The 17,836-nt window shown below is 38.6% G+C and overlaps 1 protein-coding gene across 1 annotated transcript in view; it reads left to right on the forward strand.

Moving 5' to 3' along the window:
* LOC114945082 (uncharacterized) overlaps positions 1-15,846 on the forward strand; it is a 101,910-nt gene extending 86,064 nt beyond the window's left edge. The window contains 2 exon segments of the mRNA XM_085485439.1: positions 10,500-10,646; positions 11,531-15,846. Of these exon segments, the coding sequence (XP_085341565.1) occupies positions 10,500-10,646; positions 11,531-11,681 (298 nt within the window). The 3' untranslated portion in view covers positions 11,682-15,846.
* Positions 15,847-17,836: the final 1,990 nt, after the last annotated feature.

A 17,836-nucleotide genomic window follows, 5' to 3' on the forward strand; every position in this document is an offset into this window, starting at 1 on the left:
AAATTAAAATTGATGAATGTAGCAATTAAGGACATTTAATTGAAAAAAGTGAAAAATGTTTTACAAAAAATGTAATATACAGGGAAATTTTGTAAATTGAAGAATTATGACATTGTATGAGAGCTAATAATAGCGGGTTAGCGGTGGGTACATTAGAAATAAAAAAAATTGAGTAAAATGTAAAAAAGGATATAATAATTAAGTAATGAAAAAAATATTTAAAGTATATATTAACTAAAATAATGTTTTATATTTAAAAAATATGAAATTGTGTGGAAATTAAAATAAACAAGAAAATAAAAATAAAAATATATAATAAATATTTAAATTATGCAAAACGCGGTGTAAAATAAAATATCTGGGAGAAAGAAATAGATAACATAGTAATCATCCAAAAAAAATTTATTTATTTTGATATAAATTTCGTGAAAGTCGGACAACAAATGTGGAAATAGTTCGCGGTAATACAAAAAAGAATTAATTTTTTGTGTTAAAATGGATTTAATATAGGCTATATGAGGACCGCGCGAAACGCGGTCCGAATAGAAAGGCTTTGAGGACCGCGCGAAGCGCGGTCCGAAAAGCTAGTATCTATATATATAAGCACCGTCCGTCTGTCTGTCTGTCTGTCTGTACCCGAACTACTTCCGCATTTGTGGACCGATTGTCTCGAAATTGGTACCAAAATGTTGCAAATTTTTCGGGGGTGGCTGCTGTGGGTTTTTTTTTAATTTTTTTATTTTTATTTTTTTTTCCTCAGAGGAGGGTATGTTTTTGCAAAAAAAATTTTTTTTGCAATATTTCTGAACACATGGTATCAAAATGTTGCAACATTTTTGGAGATAGCGACGATGCGGTTTTTTTAAGTGTTACACTTCCACCTACTCACCCACCCACGCATTTACTCACATGCATGCGCATTTATGGACCAATTTTCACGAAATTAATACCAAAATGTTGCAAATTTTTCTGAGGAAACTGCTGTGTGGGTTTTTTAAGTTTACGCCTCCACCCACGCACCCACCCGCGCAATCGCATACTTATGAACCGATTTTTTTTAAATCGGTACCAAATTGTTGCAAATTTTTTGGAGATGGAGACGATGCGGTTTTTTCAAGTGTTACACCTCCACCCACGCACCCACCCACGCGCATGCGCATTTATGGACCAATTTTCACGAAATTGGTACAAAAATGTTGCAAATTTTTCTGAGAAAGCTGCTGTGTGGGTTTTTTAAGTTTACACCCCCACCCACGCATCCACCCACGCAATCGCATATTTATGAACGGATTTTTGTAAAAATTGGTACCAAAATGTTGAAAATTTTTTGGAGATGGCGACGGTGTGGTTTTTTCAAGTGTTACACCTCCACCCACGCATTCACCCACACGCATGCGCATTTATGGACCAATTTTCACGAAATTGGTACAAAAATGTTGCAAATTTTTCTGAGAAAGCTGCTGTGTGATTCTTTTAAGTTTTATCCCACCCATGCATCCACCCACGTATTCAAACATTTATTCACAGACTTTTTCGAAATTTGTACTCAAATTTTGTCCGGGATGGCTACTATATGATTTTAACAAATTTTTATTACTTTATTTATCCACCCACGCACCCACCCACGTATCCACGCACCCATGTGCATAAAAATAAATATAAATAAAATAAAAAAAATAAATAAATAAAAATAAAAATATATAATAAATATTTAAATATATGCAAAACGCGGTGTAAAATAAAATATCTGGGAGAAAGAAATAGATAACATAGTAGTCATCCAAAAAAAATTTAAACATTTATTTTGATATAAATTTCGTGAAAGTCGGACAACAAATGTGGAAGTAGTTCGCGGTAATACAAAAAAAGAATTAATTTTTTGTGTTAAACCGGATTTAATATAGGCTATATGAGGACCGCGCGAAGCGCGGTGCGAATAGAAAGGCTTTGAGGACCGCGCGAAGCGCGGTCCGAAAAGCTAGTATATATATATATACACTCGCATTCGTGCATTTCGCAGAGCCCTCTATGTTATCCACACGCACACGCATACGGTACCAGTCACGACTGATCGATGCCTCTGCCGCGCAGCCCCGCTTGTTACCAGGGGCGGGACGGAGAAGAGGGGTACCAACACACGCATACACACATACAGCGGGATGGACAAACGGGGGAGCTGGAGATTAGACCAGGAAACAAAGCATGCAATCGGAACGTTAATTACATTAAAATGAATTGGAGAGATCGGACTAATCGAAATTGTCTTGCGTCGGCGCCGAACAATCGCGCTCTGTAATGCGAAATCCAATTTTCCAAGTTAGATCACGATAAACCGCAATATCGTCGCTCGAGAAAACAGCTCCCTCTTACGGATCTTCTTTAGAATTGAATTAAAATCCGTCTCGCCTCCTCCCTTCTTGGACTCGCGACGTAATCTAACGTGAGATGAGAGAGATTTGACGAGGGTCATTTTTTTATTCCCTCGGTTCCTCATTATTACGCGTTTTATGCTGCCTCCCTGCAACTAGTTTTTATATATATTTTCCCTATTTTTTTTTATTTTATTTTTTTTTTTTTTTTTTGGTATCGAGACTGGTACTTTTTTTCGCTCGACCTCCGTCGTCCTTGTTTGTTCTCGACGCCCGCTTATTTCCATCGCTAGCTCCGCGTTCAATATCTCAGACAGCTTCTAATACGAGCGCACGTTGTTCGGCATATACTTCCAAATTGCGTTCGGCGGCTAATAGGAATTTTGATTGACTGAATTAAATAGTTATCGAGGATCCGCGGTTCCTTTCTTTCCTCTTTTTTTCTCTCTCCCTCTCTTTGGCATCGATTAACTTTATTAGGAGCCCGCTCGTTTGCGGGACGTTAAAGGTGGGAAAAGAGAGGACAAAGGGAGGTAGAGGGTGGCGAGGTGGATGGGGTGAAAGGAAGTTCACCGAGGCAATTTGTTGTTAAGTCGGAACTCATTTTCTAGAACCCACACCCGGCTAATGCCGCGACTGGGCCTGCAGGCCACCTCATTACCAGACCTAGTCAATTTCAATTTAATTTGCCAGTCGGCTGTTTCGCGGAAGGCGAACTATGTGTGTGTGTGTGTGTATATATGTATTTATGTATATGGGGGAAGAAACGGAAAGAGTGGCGACCGCATAGCTTTTTAATTAAACTGGAAACCGAGGCCGCGATTAATCATTATTATCTAGAAAAATTAAAGCTAGCCCATGAGAATGTGTTTTTTTTTTGCCTGTCGTGTGTGTGCATATACGTACATGTATATACAGGGTGTCCGATATAAGGTGTCACACGATCTTGTTATTTGGAGACGGTGTCTCCTCGGCAAAAATGTCGAGGCGTCGATGATTTTCGAGTTATGAGCGATTGAAAATATAGGATTCAAGTGTTAACAGAACCACGTTCTCCAATTAATTTCAAGTAGGGATTACTTTAATAAAATTTTAATTCAAGGTTTAGTTATAAAGCTACATGACGGCAAAAATTGGGAATGTGCAAAAAATGATGATGGCTCTCCTCGACATTTTTGCTGAGGAAAAATCGTCTCCAAATAACGTCACTTCGTGACGTTACACACTCGGGAGATTTTAGATACAGAACGGATCCAATTGCACCCGATAATTGCGCGGATGCTTGAAGGGAGGGAGAGAGAAGGATGATTGTCAAAGAAGCTCGCGAGGATTCGGTTCGCAGGTAACGCGGAATCAAAACGAAGCACAAAGGCAGCCCCCGAAATTTGGATTTTTAATCGCACAAAGCGCTAATGAATCCATTTAGCCCCGCGAAGAGGACTCGACCCCCTCGCTCGATACAAGGATCTTGGATAAACGGACAAACGAACCAAATAATTACGCTAATTAAAGCCGCCCAATTTGTGCTTTAGACAATTAAAGTGCCGAGGGTAAGGTAGTCTAACTCATTAACAGGCGGGAGTCGTTCGCATACACACGCGCGACCACCCCGTGTGTGAATACGTCGTTTTCGACATACGTGCGCGCCCGCACACGTTTGTGTCTCTCTCTCTCTCTCTCTCTCTTATTCTCTCTTGTTAGCGATGGAGCGCGGCCCGCGCAAAGGGGCACGCATAATGAGCGAGGGTGCGAGGGTGAGAGAGAGGACGGCCGAAGGGTAAGGGAGGCCGCACTTGCTCGTGAATCTTTCTAAATTGTCCGCCGCTCCGTTTATCGCAATATAATCGAGAGTCGCGCGAAAAATCGTCCACATTTTTCGTAATTTATCACAATTTTTTATATGTATATATTTAATTCGAAATTTTTATTGCGCGTGAATTTGACAGATCTAAAAGTTTTTCTAAATAATGAAAAATTTTGGGGGATGAGTCTGTTATATGTATATATTAAATTCGAAACTTTTATTGCGCATTAATTTGCGAGGGTAAGAGAGGGCGATTCGAAGAATAAGGAGGCTGCACTTGCTTGAGAATTTTTTCTAAATCGTCCGCCGCGTTTATTGCGATATAATCGAGAGTCGCACGAAAAATCGTCCACATTTTTCGTAATTTATCACAATTTTTTATATGTATATATTTAATTCGAAATTTTTATTGCGCGTGAATTTGAGAGATCTAAAAGTTTTTCTAAATAATGAAAAATTTTGGGGGATGAGTCTGTTATATGTATATATTAAATTCGAAACTTTTATTGCGCATTAATTTGCGAGGGCGAACCGAAGGATAAGGGAGGCCGTACTTGCTCAGGAATTTTTTCTAAATCATCCACATATATTTTTATAATGTATCACAATTTTTTATATATATGTATTAAATGCGAAATTTTTATTGCGCATGAATTTGACAGATCTGAAAAATGTATATACAGGATATTTCTAAATAATGAAAAATTTTGGGTGATGATTCTGTATATATGTATGTATTAAATTTGAAACTTTTATTTGCGCATTAATTTGCGAGGGTGAGAGAGGGCGATTCGAAGAATAAGGGAGGCTGCACTTGCTTGAAAATTTTTTCTAAATCGTCCGCCGCGTTTATTGCGATATAATCGAGAGTCGCGCGAAAAATCGTCCACATTTTTCGTAATTTATCACAATTTTTTATGTATATATTTAATTTGAAATTTTTATTGCGCGTGAATTTGAGAGATCTAAAAGTTTTTCTAAATAATGAAAAATTTTGGGGGATGAGTCTGTTATATGTATATATTAAATTCGAAACTTTTATTGCGCATTAATTTGCGAGGGCGAACCGAAGGATAAGGGAGGCCGTACTTGCTCAGGAATTTTTTCTAAATCATCCACATATATTTTTATAATGTATCACAATTTTTTATATATATGTATTAAATGCGAAATTTTTATTGCGCATGAATTTGACAGATCTGAAAAATGTATATACAGGATATTTCTAAATAATGAAAAATTTTGGGGGATGATTCTGTATATATGTATGTATTAAATTTGAAACTTTTATTTGCGCATTAATTTGCGAGGGTGAGAGAGGGCGATTCGAAGAATAAGGGAGGCTGCACTTGCTTGAAAATTTTTTCTAAATCGTCCGCCGCGTTTATTGCGATATAATCGAGAGTCGCGCGAACAATCGTCCACATTTTTCGTAATTTATCACAATTTTTTATATGTATATATTTAATTCAAAATTTTTATTGTGCGTAAATTTGACAGATCTAAAAGTATTTCTAAATAATGAAAAATTTTTAGGAATGATTCTGTATATATGTATGTATTAAATTTGAAACTTTTATTGCGCATTAATTTGCGAGGGTGAGAGAGGGCGAACCGAAGGATAAGGGAAGCCGTACTTGCTCGGGAATTTTTTCTAAATCATCTACATATATTTTTATAATTTATCACAATTTTTTATATATATATTTAATTCGAAATTTTTATTGCGCATGAATTTGACAGATCTAAAAGTATTTTTAAATAAAATTTTGAGGGCTGATTCTGTATATATGTATATATTAAATTTGAAACTTTTATTGCGCATTAATTTGCGAGGGTAAAAGAGGGCGAACCGGAGGATAAGGGAGGCCGTACTTGCTCGGGAATTTTTTCTAAATCATCCACATATATTTTTATAATTTATCACAATTTTTTATATATATGTATTAAATGCGAAATTTTTATTGCGCATGAATTTGACAGATCTGAAAAATGTATATACAGGGTATTTTTAAATAATGAAAAATTTTAGGGGATAATCCTGTATCATTTCCTGAGGAGTTATTTTCTTCCAAAGAGGGAGGTGAAAATTAAATTTATTTCTTTTTTCATGAAGACTTTTGGTTTTACGAAAAAATGAAGGAAATAAAAAAGTTTCTAAAGGAATCAAGCTTTCTAACGTATATATTTAGAGATTATTTATATTTCAGTCTGTCAAAAAGTTCTAATGAAAAATTGAATAGGGGTTGCTAGTTTCATCCCCTTACACCGATACGAGAGAATTTGAAAAATATTAATAAGTATATTTTTTATTCTTGGAAAATATCGATCAAATTTCATTTTTCAACTTGTTCAAAATTTGAGAAAAAATTAAAAATCTAATTTTTACCTTTCCTTTGGAAGAATGTAACTCTTCAGGGAGAAATTTATATATTTTCGATAAAGAAATCATTTAAAATGTTTCGCACTTATTTAGAATGAAATATCCTATATATCCATTAAATTCAAAATATATTTATTGTGTACTAATTTGACAGCTCTAAAAAATATGAAATTAAAAACTTTGAGTGTGTATTAATTTGACAGCTCTAAAAAATATGAAATTAAAAACTTTGAGTGTTTATTAATTTGACAGCTCCGAATTCGTCGCATCCGAAATTAAATCCACCTACATATACGTATACGTATAAAATTCGCGACTGTTATCGCGCATTTATTTGACAGATATACAGCTCCGTCGTTCGGGATCTAATTGCCGAGAGATTTCGGCCGGTTCGTCAAATTACTGCTTCGTTGGGAAACACACACGTAGATGACACGCGCCTTTAGAGATGCTTGTTAGGGCAGGCAAGATTGACACGTCGGTCGCAATTAAAACGTAAGAGGAGAGAGTGGGAGGCACGCGGCAAATTGCGTAGTCAAGTTGGAGGAGTCAAGGCAAGGAGAAGGGACGCGGGTATTATCATTGGTGAAATCAACTAATTAGAAATTGCGTAGACCGCTCGTTAAAGATCGCTCCGCCGAACGTAATCGCCAATTACTCTCTTAGTGCGCGGACTGAACTTTGCTCATTAAAATTATTAAACGCCGCCGGGCTCGTGTTTGACGTGTTTCTACGTCATCGCGGCCGGGGCGCGTCGATTGTGCGGATCGCCGAATTTTTACAGTCCATCGGGGACCGTCAAAAAATATAGATCATGCATATCTTTAACCGCAATTTTTTTTTTTTTTTTTTTAAGGTGATCCTTACCTCTCTTTTATCGAAACAAAGCAAAGTTTTAGATTCGACCATGAATCTTTTTATTCACTGTACAGATTGAAATATCCCTTTTGCCCCCTTTTGTTTGTTAATATCAATATTTTAATTGTGGAAAAGAATTTATCAATCTGTGCAGTCAATTAAAATATTCATTAATATTAATTTTTTCTAGTTAAATAATATTAATATAATTATTAAATTATATTAATATAAAATAAGTTCAAGCACCAATATTTTGATTGACTGTACAGATCGATAAATCCTCTTCCACAATTAAAGTATTAATATTAACAAACGGGGAGCGCTATAATTTTAGGTAAAAAAAAAAATTACATTTTATCGGATTTAAAAATTTTTTGTTTTTTTTTTACATTATTAGTACATTATTTGTACTTTGATGGTGGAAAATGATATTTCAATCTGAAGAGGTACTTGAAGTGCAGGAAGTAATCAAGTGCAGCTCGTAGTTAAAATACAAATCAAGCTGGCTGAAGCCCATATGGGCAAGATAAATCTCGACGCGATCACTGTTTTATCGAAGATACATCAAAATTATTATTAGTCAGCCGCGCGACTCGATAATATCGCGCATTTCTGTAATACGTATATATATATATATATATTTTTTTTTTTCGTCTGGCACACCTGAGTTATTAACGATTCCAAATATGGGATGCGCTTCTTTGAAGTATTAATTATGAAGTAAAATAACGAATAATTTGTGTCCGCGGCGTTTGACATTTTTTATAACTGTCATAAATAAGACTCCGCGGATAATCGAAAATTCTTGCTTGTCATCAGCTTTCCAGGATGGTCACGTAAAACACGCGTGAATAATGATACTGGTAATGACGTCGGGCGATTAAGAGGCCGATGAGAGAGAAAGAGAGAGGTAGATTTTATGGCTGATCCTCGATCATCAACTGTATAATTCCTTCTATCCGTTCTAGCTGATTGACTTGGCCGCGTCGGCCTCTAATTAGCAATTATGGAGAAATCGAAAACGCGATTCGGCTGTGTGTATATATATATATATATATGCGAAGGCACACGCATCTCCGCTCATTAACTTCGCGGAGGATGCGACCCGGAAGTAGGTACTCGGTCAAGTTGATAAAGACGCGGCCCCGCAATTAAAACTTGCCACGTCGATTTATTTACGCTAGAGACGCTCGAGAGACGCAAAACTCTCATCATCCTCTCTGCGCTTAACAGAAGAGACGAAGACGCTGCCTTTGATTAGGATCTCGTGCCACGTGCGCGAACCACGTGTATATATATATATATATATATATATATATATATATGTATGTATATCTTCAGCATCTTCCCACGTAACACAAGACCGATCAACCAACTTAACTGGTTCGCGAGGGAAATTGAATTAATAATGCGATGGAATTCCCGATAACGTCGCAGAGAATTTCTAAACGATCCTTTTTTCCGATTCTTTATCTTTACAACTTCATACATTGTCATATTTAATTAATACGTGACATAACGCATGTACTGGGTGTGCCGAAATTACCAGATATCCTGTTAATAGAGGTTTGGAGATGATTTTTTTCAGCGAAAATGTCGAGGTCATCAGTTTTTATTACATGTTCCCAATTTTTGCCATCATGTATATGGAGAGAATTTTATGAGTCTCTGATTAATATTTATTACACTAAAAAATATTAATATGTACATAGTAATGTTTACTATAGTAAAGTTAATTGGGCATATTTTATATCTTATTGTAGTAAATTTTCCACAAAGCCTGGTTTGCGAAAAATCCTTAATTTTCAACTGCTTACAACTTGAAAATTATTGGTGCCTCGACAAAATAACCTTAGGAATCTCCAGTAATTTTGGGACACCCTGTACACTCGTCGATTCATACGCGAACGAGAAAGTAAGCACGTTGATCTCTCCCAATTTCGAAATTCGTGCATCACCATACCTCCTTTGTTCTTGTTTGCGAGAACCGTCCGGCGCCAACTTGTTTGCATCCGCATTTTCCGGAACACGCATTTAAAATCGACCGATCGAAGACAAATCGCGAAAAAAGAAGAGAGGGAGAAAAACAGCAAAAAGCAAGAGAGAAAGAGAGGGAGAATAAAAAGAAAAGGATTGAAACGTCATTCGGCGAGCAATCATCGAGATACTGGGCCGAGCTAGCGCGATCAGCTGTATCTCCGACAGATAAATTAGCAATTTAATTATAGAACTGTCAGCCGGTAATTAAATTAATAACGAGAAACCTCAAATCTCCCCCTCTTTCACTCTCTCTCTTTCTCTCTCTCCAATCCAATCCGTCGTCGTAACAACCTTATGCGCGCTCTCGAGTAAAGTCGGACGCAAATATCGATATGCCGACTCCCTATCGCGTGTTTCAACAGCCGATTTAATTAAATATTTCATTAAATTTAAATGGAATTCGATTTTAACTGCAACGCGCAACTCATATATATATATATATATATATATATATATATATATATATATATATATGACGCCGGAAAACATCGCAAATTGATCGTCAGATCTCTTTCTAACTTCGGGTTCGAGTTCCCGAACTGAACGAAAGATAGCCGGTACGTCGCGAAAGAGATCCTCCTTCCTGGCCTTCTCGGAGAGACGTGAAATCGTGGCGCTCGCATCTCGAATCCCCATTCGACATACCTGCGTATCGTTACATAGCTAATTGCTGCATAAACAGCCGGTTTTACGAGCCAACGGGTATACGGCTTGACAACCGCTTCGCAAACATTAACTGCCATTAACGTGCGCGTTACATCGCGTCGCGCGCAGGTATTGGAGCTGCAAATGTGTATGTACGCGCGTACATAGGTGTGTTGGAGATGCACCGAAACGAAATTGTTGAAAATAATCGGGGACTCTAATCGTCGCCGTAATCGGACGTAACGTTCTTTCTCGCGTCGTAAAATTGCGACTCGTGTAATGCGCTTGAAATACCCAAAACGATCACTTACCGGGATCTCCAAAATCTATTTCCAATCACGCGGAATACTTTCAATTGAATGTCTAATCACGTGTCCGTCACGTGCTTGCCCTGTTGCAGGATGTTCGGTGGCAATGGTGGTATCTGCTCGAGTTGTGGCAACACAATACCACCGAACGAACTGGTCATGAGGGCCAGCGAATCGGTGTTTCACCTGAAATGTTTCAACTGCAATAAATGTGGTAATCCGCTCAACCCTGGCGACAGGTAAGAGTTCGAGAGGGAGTTATTCTTTATTATAGCAAATTTAAAAAAAGAATCTCTAGTTTACAAATACAAATTCAGGATGGAAACGGTGCTCAAGTATATCGTTGAGATTAGGACTTACAAGACATCCGGAATCATTCTTATGGCTGTATCAGACTAGGATTGAGAGTGGATTTTGAAATGTAACCAATTAGAATCGAGAAAACTAATCTCAAACTTGCAAAACTTTATTCTGATTGGTGAAATTTTAATCTAATCATTGTCTGATGTGGCCATCAGTGTTCTTCAATCTGCTGAAGATGGTGAAGGATCCTGGAGAAAGAATCGAAACATCCAATTTAAATAGAGAAAGATTATCAGCTTGGTTTCCATCCTGAATTTGTATCCTCTTCATTATTACCGAATCCTTTATTATTATAATAAATCGAAAAAGAGAAGCTCTGATGTAAACAAATATAAATTCAGGATGGAAACAGTGCTTAACTATATCACTGAGGATACTCGAATCTTTCTTAGTCAATCTGCTGAAAATGGAGAAGGAGAAAAGATCCTGGAGAAGTAGTTTCCATCCTGAATGTGAATCCTCATTGTTACCGAATCCTTTATTATTATAATAATCGAAAAAGAGAAGCCCTGGTATAAACAAATACAAATTCAGGATGGAAACAATTCTCAATTCTATCACTGAAGTCAGAACTTACAAGATATCTTTCTTAATATTCTTCAACCTGTTGAAGATAATGAAGGATCCTGGAGAAAGGATCGAAACACCTAATAGTTTAAATAGAGAAAGATTATTAGCCTGGTTTTCATCCTGAATTTGTATCCTCAATCCTTCATCCTACAGCGCTCTTATGTGACACACGACTCTCTAATGATTTCAGATATTACTTGCTGTCGGGCTCGCCAGTCTGCGAAAGCGATTGGAACAAGATTGTCAAGTCGGGCGTCACGGCAGCGACAGCCGCGGCTGGCAACAGCGGCGCACCAGTTAGGAAAGGTAAGGTCGGCAGGCCTCGAAGGAGCCGCGAATGAGGTGGCAACCCGGTCGGTCGCCCGAAGAAGGTGCAACCTTCTCCGCAGCCGACGCCCCCCGTCATCGTACCCTCGCCTCAGGTCGATGTCGTGGACGTCGCCGTTGGAGTGGATCCCTATTCGCCGCCTCCGCCGGGTCATCAGCATTATCACCATTACCACCACCATCATCACCACCATCATCAGATGGCACTTGCGCATCCGAGTCTGGCGGCCCAGCAATCGCACCTGCCGGCGTCCGGCTATCAGGACTGGTCGCCCTGGACCCAGGATACCTGCGATTAAAGCCGCTGCTATGCGGCAGGACCGAATCCCAAAAGGACTTCGCGCAATGAAGGAAGAAGCCTACTTTATGCGTCGCGAGTTCGGGTTTTCCAGGACAATCGCAAAGAGAATAGAGCCCACGTAGCCGTCCCCTGGGACCGCCGTCAGTGACTCTGTCGAGTGTCTATTACCGTACTACTTTGGCGCCGTGATATTGTACGCGTTTGAACATGCCGCGGTAGCCAAACGTTTCCGAACATGGTACCACGATGGTTAAATATACAATAATTGAACTTGCCGCGGACGCCGAGCAATCTCTGCTCTTTGACGATGTTGATATATATCGAGGGTGCGCGAACTTGCCGCGGATGCTGTAGATTATTTCTGGGACTGGCTCAATGAATGTTTTTAAACTTGGATTCGATGTGACAAATATCTCAGAACTTGATAGACGCTGTTTCTTGCTCTTATAAATGCTTGATAGTTTTTTTTTATTCGATAAAATGATAAATTGACTAAATTTCCTGAATCATTAATCTCGTAAGCGTTACAGCATCTAAGAATCAAATGATATTAAAGTAAATTAATAATTTGAACATTACTTTTTGAGAAATAAAAAAAAAGTATGTTCCCTATGCATCCGTGACAAGTTGAGACCCTCGATGCCGCATTACAGAAACATCGTCACGAATCCGCCGGTTTTCTTAATAATAATCTTTGCTCAATTGTAAAGAATCGAAGAAAGTCTAAAGTATGCACGACTCATCGTGTATGTACCATCAGCCGCAGTATAGTGACGTCAATTTTCTTCTTTAAAACCCCCTTTCACCAGTTCATCGTGTTGCGATAATCTCGACAAATGATGTGGAATGTAGAATTCGTTGAATGGGCGCATGCACTCTCTTTCACGCGTTTACGAAATATATCGAAATAGCTCTTTCTATGAAATATCATCATTCAAAATCATCGCCAGATTATTCTGATGTCAAGAGTCTGCTTTACTTTAATTTCGCGGAACGATTAAGAAAGTATTTTTAATTTTATATATAATGCGATATACCATTGTTTCTTAGTTAACTCTCGAGTCTTTGCAACAGGGCATTCGATTTTCTCTTTTTTCGTCCCCAGTTGTTGCCACTTTAAAGGTAATACACATCTCTAGAAATGGCGTCGCGCGCTAAATCCGACATGTGCGATCGACGAGGATCTAATCACGCGAGAAAGACAGATGGCAATCGGAAGAGAAAGAGAAAGAGAGAGAAATAATTTGACGGAAATCGAACAAGAGAGACGACGATGGCGCGCAAAGTTTTGTGTGGAACCCTTAGAAAATTATTTTTCTTTCAAAATCATCATTCCTGTCGATCCGCCGGTACGCTTCGTAAACTCATTAGGCGGCCCTTGTTCCCGCCATCGTTAATTGAGTGTCGAGGTGAAACGAACGACACGGAATTATCATTCGAATCCTTCTTGTTAGGCATCAGCGTCACTTCGTCCGTCTCCTTTCTTGCTCTTTCTCTCTCTCTTTCTCTCTCTATCTATCTCTCTCTACTTTCTTTCTCCGTTTCGCTCGCGCTTTAAATCTTTCTTTCTTTCTCGAGAATTCGTCATTTTTCAAAGCGACACAATCGACCGACAAGTCTATTGTAAAAGAAGAAATCCGTTCTTCTGCTGCAGCAGAGTGTCACTTTGCGACACACATCCGGATCAAATTTATTGTAAGTGTAATCGTAAGTACATTACGATGTGTTACATGTAGGTGCGAAGAAAATAATCGATGTCGTTCTCTCGGAGGAGAGAACAAGGCTCAATTGTCAAACGAAGGAATATTTCTCGCGTCGTTTAGCGAAGTCTACGTTGGTGCATTGATTGTTAAAGTTGACCGATACGCAAAAGATACATATATATATATATATATATATATATATATATATATAATAGACAGATAGACAGAAACGTTTGCGTTTGCCAATAACAAGTTTATAACTTTCTCGAAAGAGGAGAGATCCTTCAATCCTTCTCTCGTCGAGTTTAATTTAAAATTCTTCTTTGTCGCAGTCCTTAAATTCTTGGCATTCATTTGCGAATTTCTTCCAAGAGTAAAATCGCATGTGTGTTACCGCTGCAGGCGGATGTTTACAGCAGCTAGTGTAACGTGTAACGCTGAGTGATACAACTCGCGGCAGGCAAAAAAAAAGTTACATCGACGTGTAAACGCGAATCGAAGCTCAAAGCCCAAAGCACGAAGGATTTTCGGCGCGAAAAAAATGTATGTCAGCGAAGCGCGAAAGGTTTTGCATGCTCGTTTTTTTTTATTCATCAAAATACTCTCGTTTCAATTTTAACGACCCTCTCCCGATCGATTAATTTATATCCTTGGAAAGTTTCGCCCGAGAAACTTGTCGCGGGTAAATTAAGCCGTGATTGAAAAAAAAAAATATCGTGCGCCGCCGAAAACAAATTCATTCCCGAATGAAAAATCTCTCATCGGCGTGCTCGAGAGAATCATGTATGACTTCACGGATTCAGAAACTCGAAACGAAGCGCCTCGGAAAGAAGAACGAATCACTAGTCGACGCCGCCAAGGATCAAAATCTGATTTCTGTCTAACATGACTCTGTGGGCAGCGACGCTGACGGAGAAAGTGAGAGAGAAAAAGTGCTGTATACAGAGAGAAGGTGTACAATGTAGGTCGAATAAGGAGTCGCGCTGGATGGATGGATTATGTCAAGGATGCACAAACTTTTTCGGCATCGACTCGAATAAATCGATATTACATTTGTGTGCACGCGAATATAGATATTAATACGAGAAGTAAATCTCATCATATTTTTTTCTCCCTTCACCTCACTCTTTCTCTTTTCTCTCAAATCGATCAATTCTATTTACGTAATTAAGCAATTACATTTTTATTCGGATCAAAGTTTTGGTTTCGTCATCTCTTTGAACTCGAGAACTGACGAAACGCCGAAAGATTCGATCCGAAGTTTGTGCATCATTGGAACGTGTAATTTAATCTTGTATATATATAAGGTACATTTTGTATATTGTTAAAAAAGTTTGTGTGATATAAATGGTTATGTATTTACTATCGAGCGCGAACGGCAAACGGGGCTTCCGCGCGATTATTCTACAGGCGATTAGCCGACGTGCGCGACGTGCCATGTGGTTTCTTTTCTTTCTTTTCGCGGTCCTGCATCGCCAAGTGCGTCTTCCTTCTGGCCACACCTCTGTGTGTCGACGACAGAACGCGGAAGATGACTTACGATCATCGGCTCCCTCCGATCGACGCTCTGTTCAACGTAATCTCTTCGTCGAATTCTTTGTCTTTCGGGTCGAGCGCGTTATTATCAAATTTGACATCTCGCATTTTGATTGCTTCGACATCGGCATCATCTCTCAGCTCGATCTGTAATATATCTGTAATAACTATGTAAAATATTATGTTACGTAACCCAGGTAGCAAGCATACGTCACTTTGACGCCGAGTGACGTCATTAGACGCTACAATGACGCCACTTTGACGTTTGATGATGTCAGTAGACGTCACAATGACGTCAGTTTGCTACTTGGAATGTTTTATATTACTGTGTGAAATATTTGCATAGTTACGAGTCGAACGACGACGCGATGACGCGAGTCGCGCACTTGGCGGAAGTGGGACGCGAGCACGGGATGTCCCTCCGGTTGCTGACGATGAGAAAAAGGGCACCGCGAAGCCGGTCCCCCCACACGCGCGCGTCTAGTTAATTTTGTTATTTCATTTATCTCGGACTCTTCGTACTCGGGACCCGACATCTCTGTATGTGGTTTCGCGGCCTCTTGTAAAATACAATTACACATGGAACACACCATACACGTTTATTAATTAATAAAAAAATCACAAGTTTTTAGAAAACGAGTACAGTGTGTATCCCCTATCATTGATGTCTCCCTCTTCTCGCCAAATCCTCAACTCTTCTATCAATGCATGGACACCCAGGCGACTTTCAAGGTGACGTCACTTGACGTCTAATGATGTCACTTTGCTACAAATCAACAACTGTTCTCCACCCGAAACAAAATGTAAAAGACTTATATTCGAAAACCTATCTAACGAAGAGGACACTGTTGCTACTTGGGTATCCATATCGATAGAAAAATATAGATTACAGACAGAAGGGTCAATGACGTGTTAAGAATGATGATAAGGTTCTCCGTACACGACGATTACACGGTAAGTATAGAGAGGGAGCGAGATATATCGGTTATCTGAGAGAGGAAGCGAGGAAATCGAAACTATTCTCCATCCTTCCTTCCTTATCTCCCAAGTCGGTCGCAAGCAAGAGCGGGCGAATTAATTCGAATGATTTGAATGTTTCGTCGGCGGCGGCGGCCGGTTTTCTGTCAACTTCCCGGCGCGCAAATATGCGCGCGCGGCCCCGACATTCCCCGACAGTCAAGATAGGTATTTAACGGATGTACACGTGTCCGACCATATTGCGTTTGTGTCGTTCGATAAATAGGTGGCTAAGCAACTCCAACGGAAACCCGTGTTAATTAACGTTGAGTTTCAGGACTGATTTACGTGGCGTCTAATTAGCGGGCCTGCCGGCGACGTAGTAGGCATTTTGATTGGCCACACCGCGAATAGAACGCCGATTGGCCTTGCCGGTGTGTCGTATCGATTGTTTTCGTTTCTTCTCCTCCTCCTCCTTTCTCTCTGTCTTGTTGCTCGTTCTTAAAAACAAAGGCCGACTGGATGCGGCAAAGCGTGTGCTTTCGAAACGAGAATTCTCCCAAAACGAAACCCCGTCATCAACCAAAGTGGAATATATATGTACTCGTGTATATTAAATAAACAGGGTAGACTTTAGTATATATATATATATACATGCTAGATCATTATAAATAAGTGAAGAATAAAAAGTACCAATATATAGTGTTCCAATTAATGGTAGATTCTTGGGATTATTTGGATTTTCCTCAGTGAAAATGTTGAGCTATTGAAAATAAAGCCTTGTAGAAATAAAATGTTAACAAAACTAGATTTTTCAGATTAAATTTAAGACTTTTAATTTAAAGCTTAATTATAAAGATATATGATGGCGAAAGTTGGGAGTTTGCAAGAAATGGTGACCTTTTATTTTCATTGAGGAAAAATTGTCTCCAAACAACCTGAAGAATATCTCTCATTAACAGGTAAGTTTGGGACATTCTGTACATCAATTTTCAGAATTTATAAAAATCAATTTCTCTCGTTGTACATATATATAGGATGTAATAAGTGCGAACAATTTTAGGGGATGATTCTTTGTCAAAAATTAAAGAGGGTTTTTTTATATAAACATATATACTCTTACTTCCCTTCCTTATAATTAAAAAAAATATTAATAAATATTCTTTTTATTAGTGGAAAATATCCACCAAGTTTTCTTTTTTAATTTGTCTGTTTAAATTTGAGAAAAACAGGGAGTGATATAAAAAAGTATATATATATATATAAGAAACTCTCCTTAATTTTCGACAAAATATATATCATCTAAAATGTTGCACACTTAATTAGGTACACCCTGTATATGTATTATATGTCGAAGAAGAGAGAGCCTGTTTTTTCATTTCAATTTTTTCAGTGGTAAATAGAACTAAGACGGTGTTCGTTACACGAAGAAGAGTGAAAGAAAAGGAAACTCTCCTCGTTAATTAAACCGCGTGCAACCATCGCGTTCTAATCCTTTATTTGCCGGCTGTCTTACGTTTACAAGCGTATCAATTAAATCCGGAATCAAACAAGCGCATTACCAGAGTATACGCGCTCGTTAAACTTATGGATCTATCACTGACGTAATTCATTAACCTCTTTAGGCCGTTGCTTTTTTCTTTTTTTAATTGCGGCAGGTCATTATATACGT

This window comes from Nylanderia fulva, unplaced genomic scaffold (assembly GCF_048542155.1).
Source record: "Nylanderia fulva isolate GAGA-0341 unplaced genomic scaffold, ASM4854215v1 Scaffold37, whole genome shotgun sequence".
Classification (NCBI taxonomy): domain Eukaryota; kingdom Metazoa; phylum Arthropoda; class Insecta; order Hymenoptera; family Formicidae; genus Nylanderia; species Nylanderia fulva.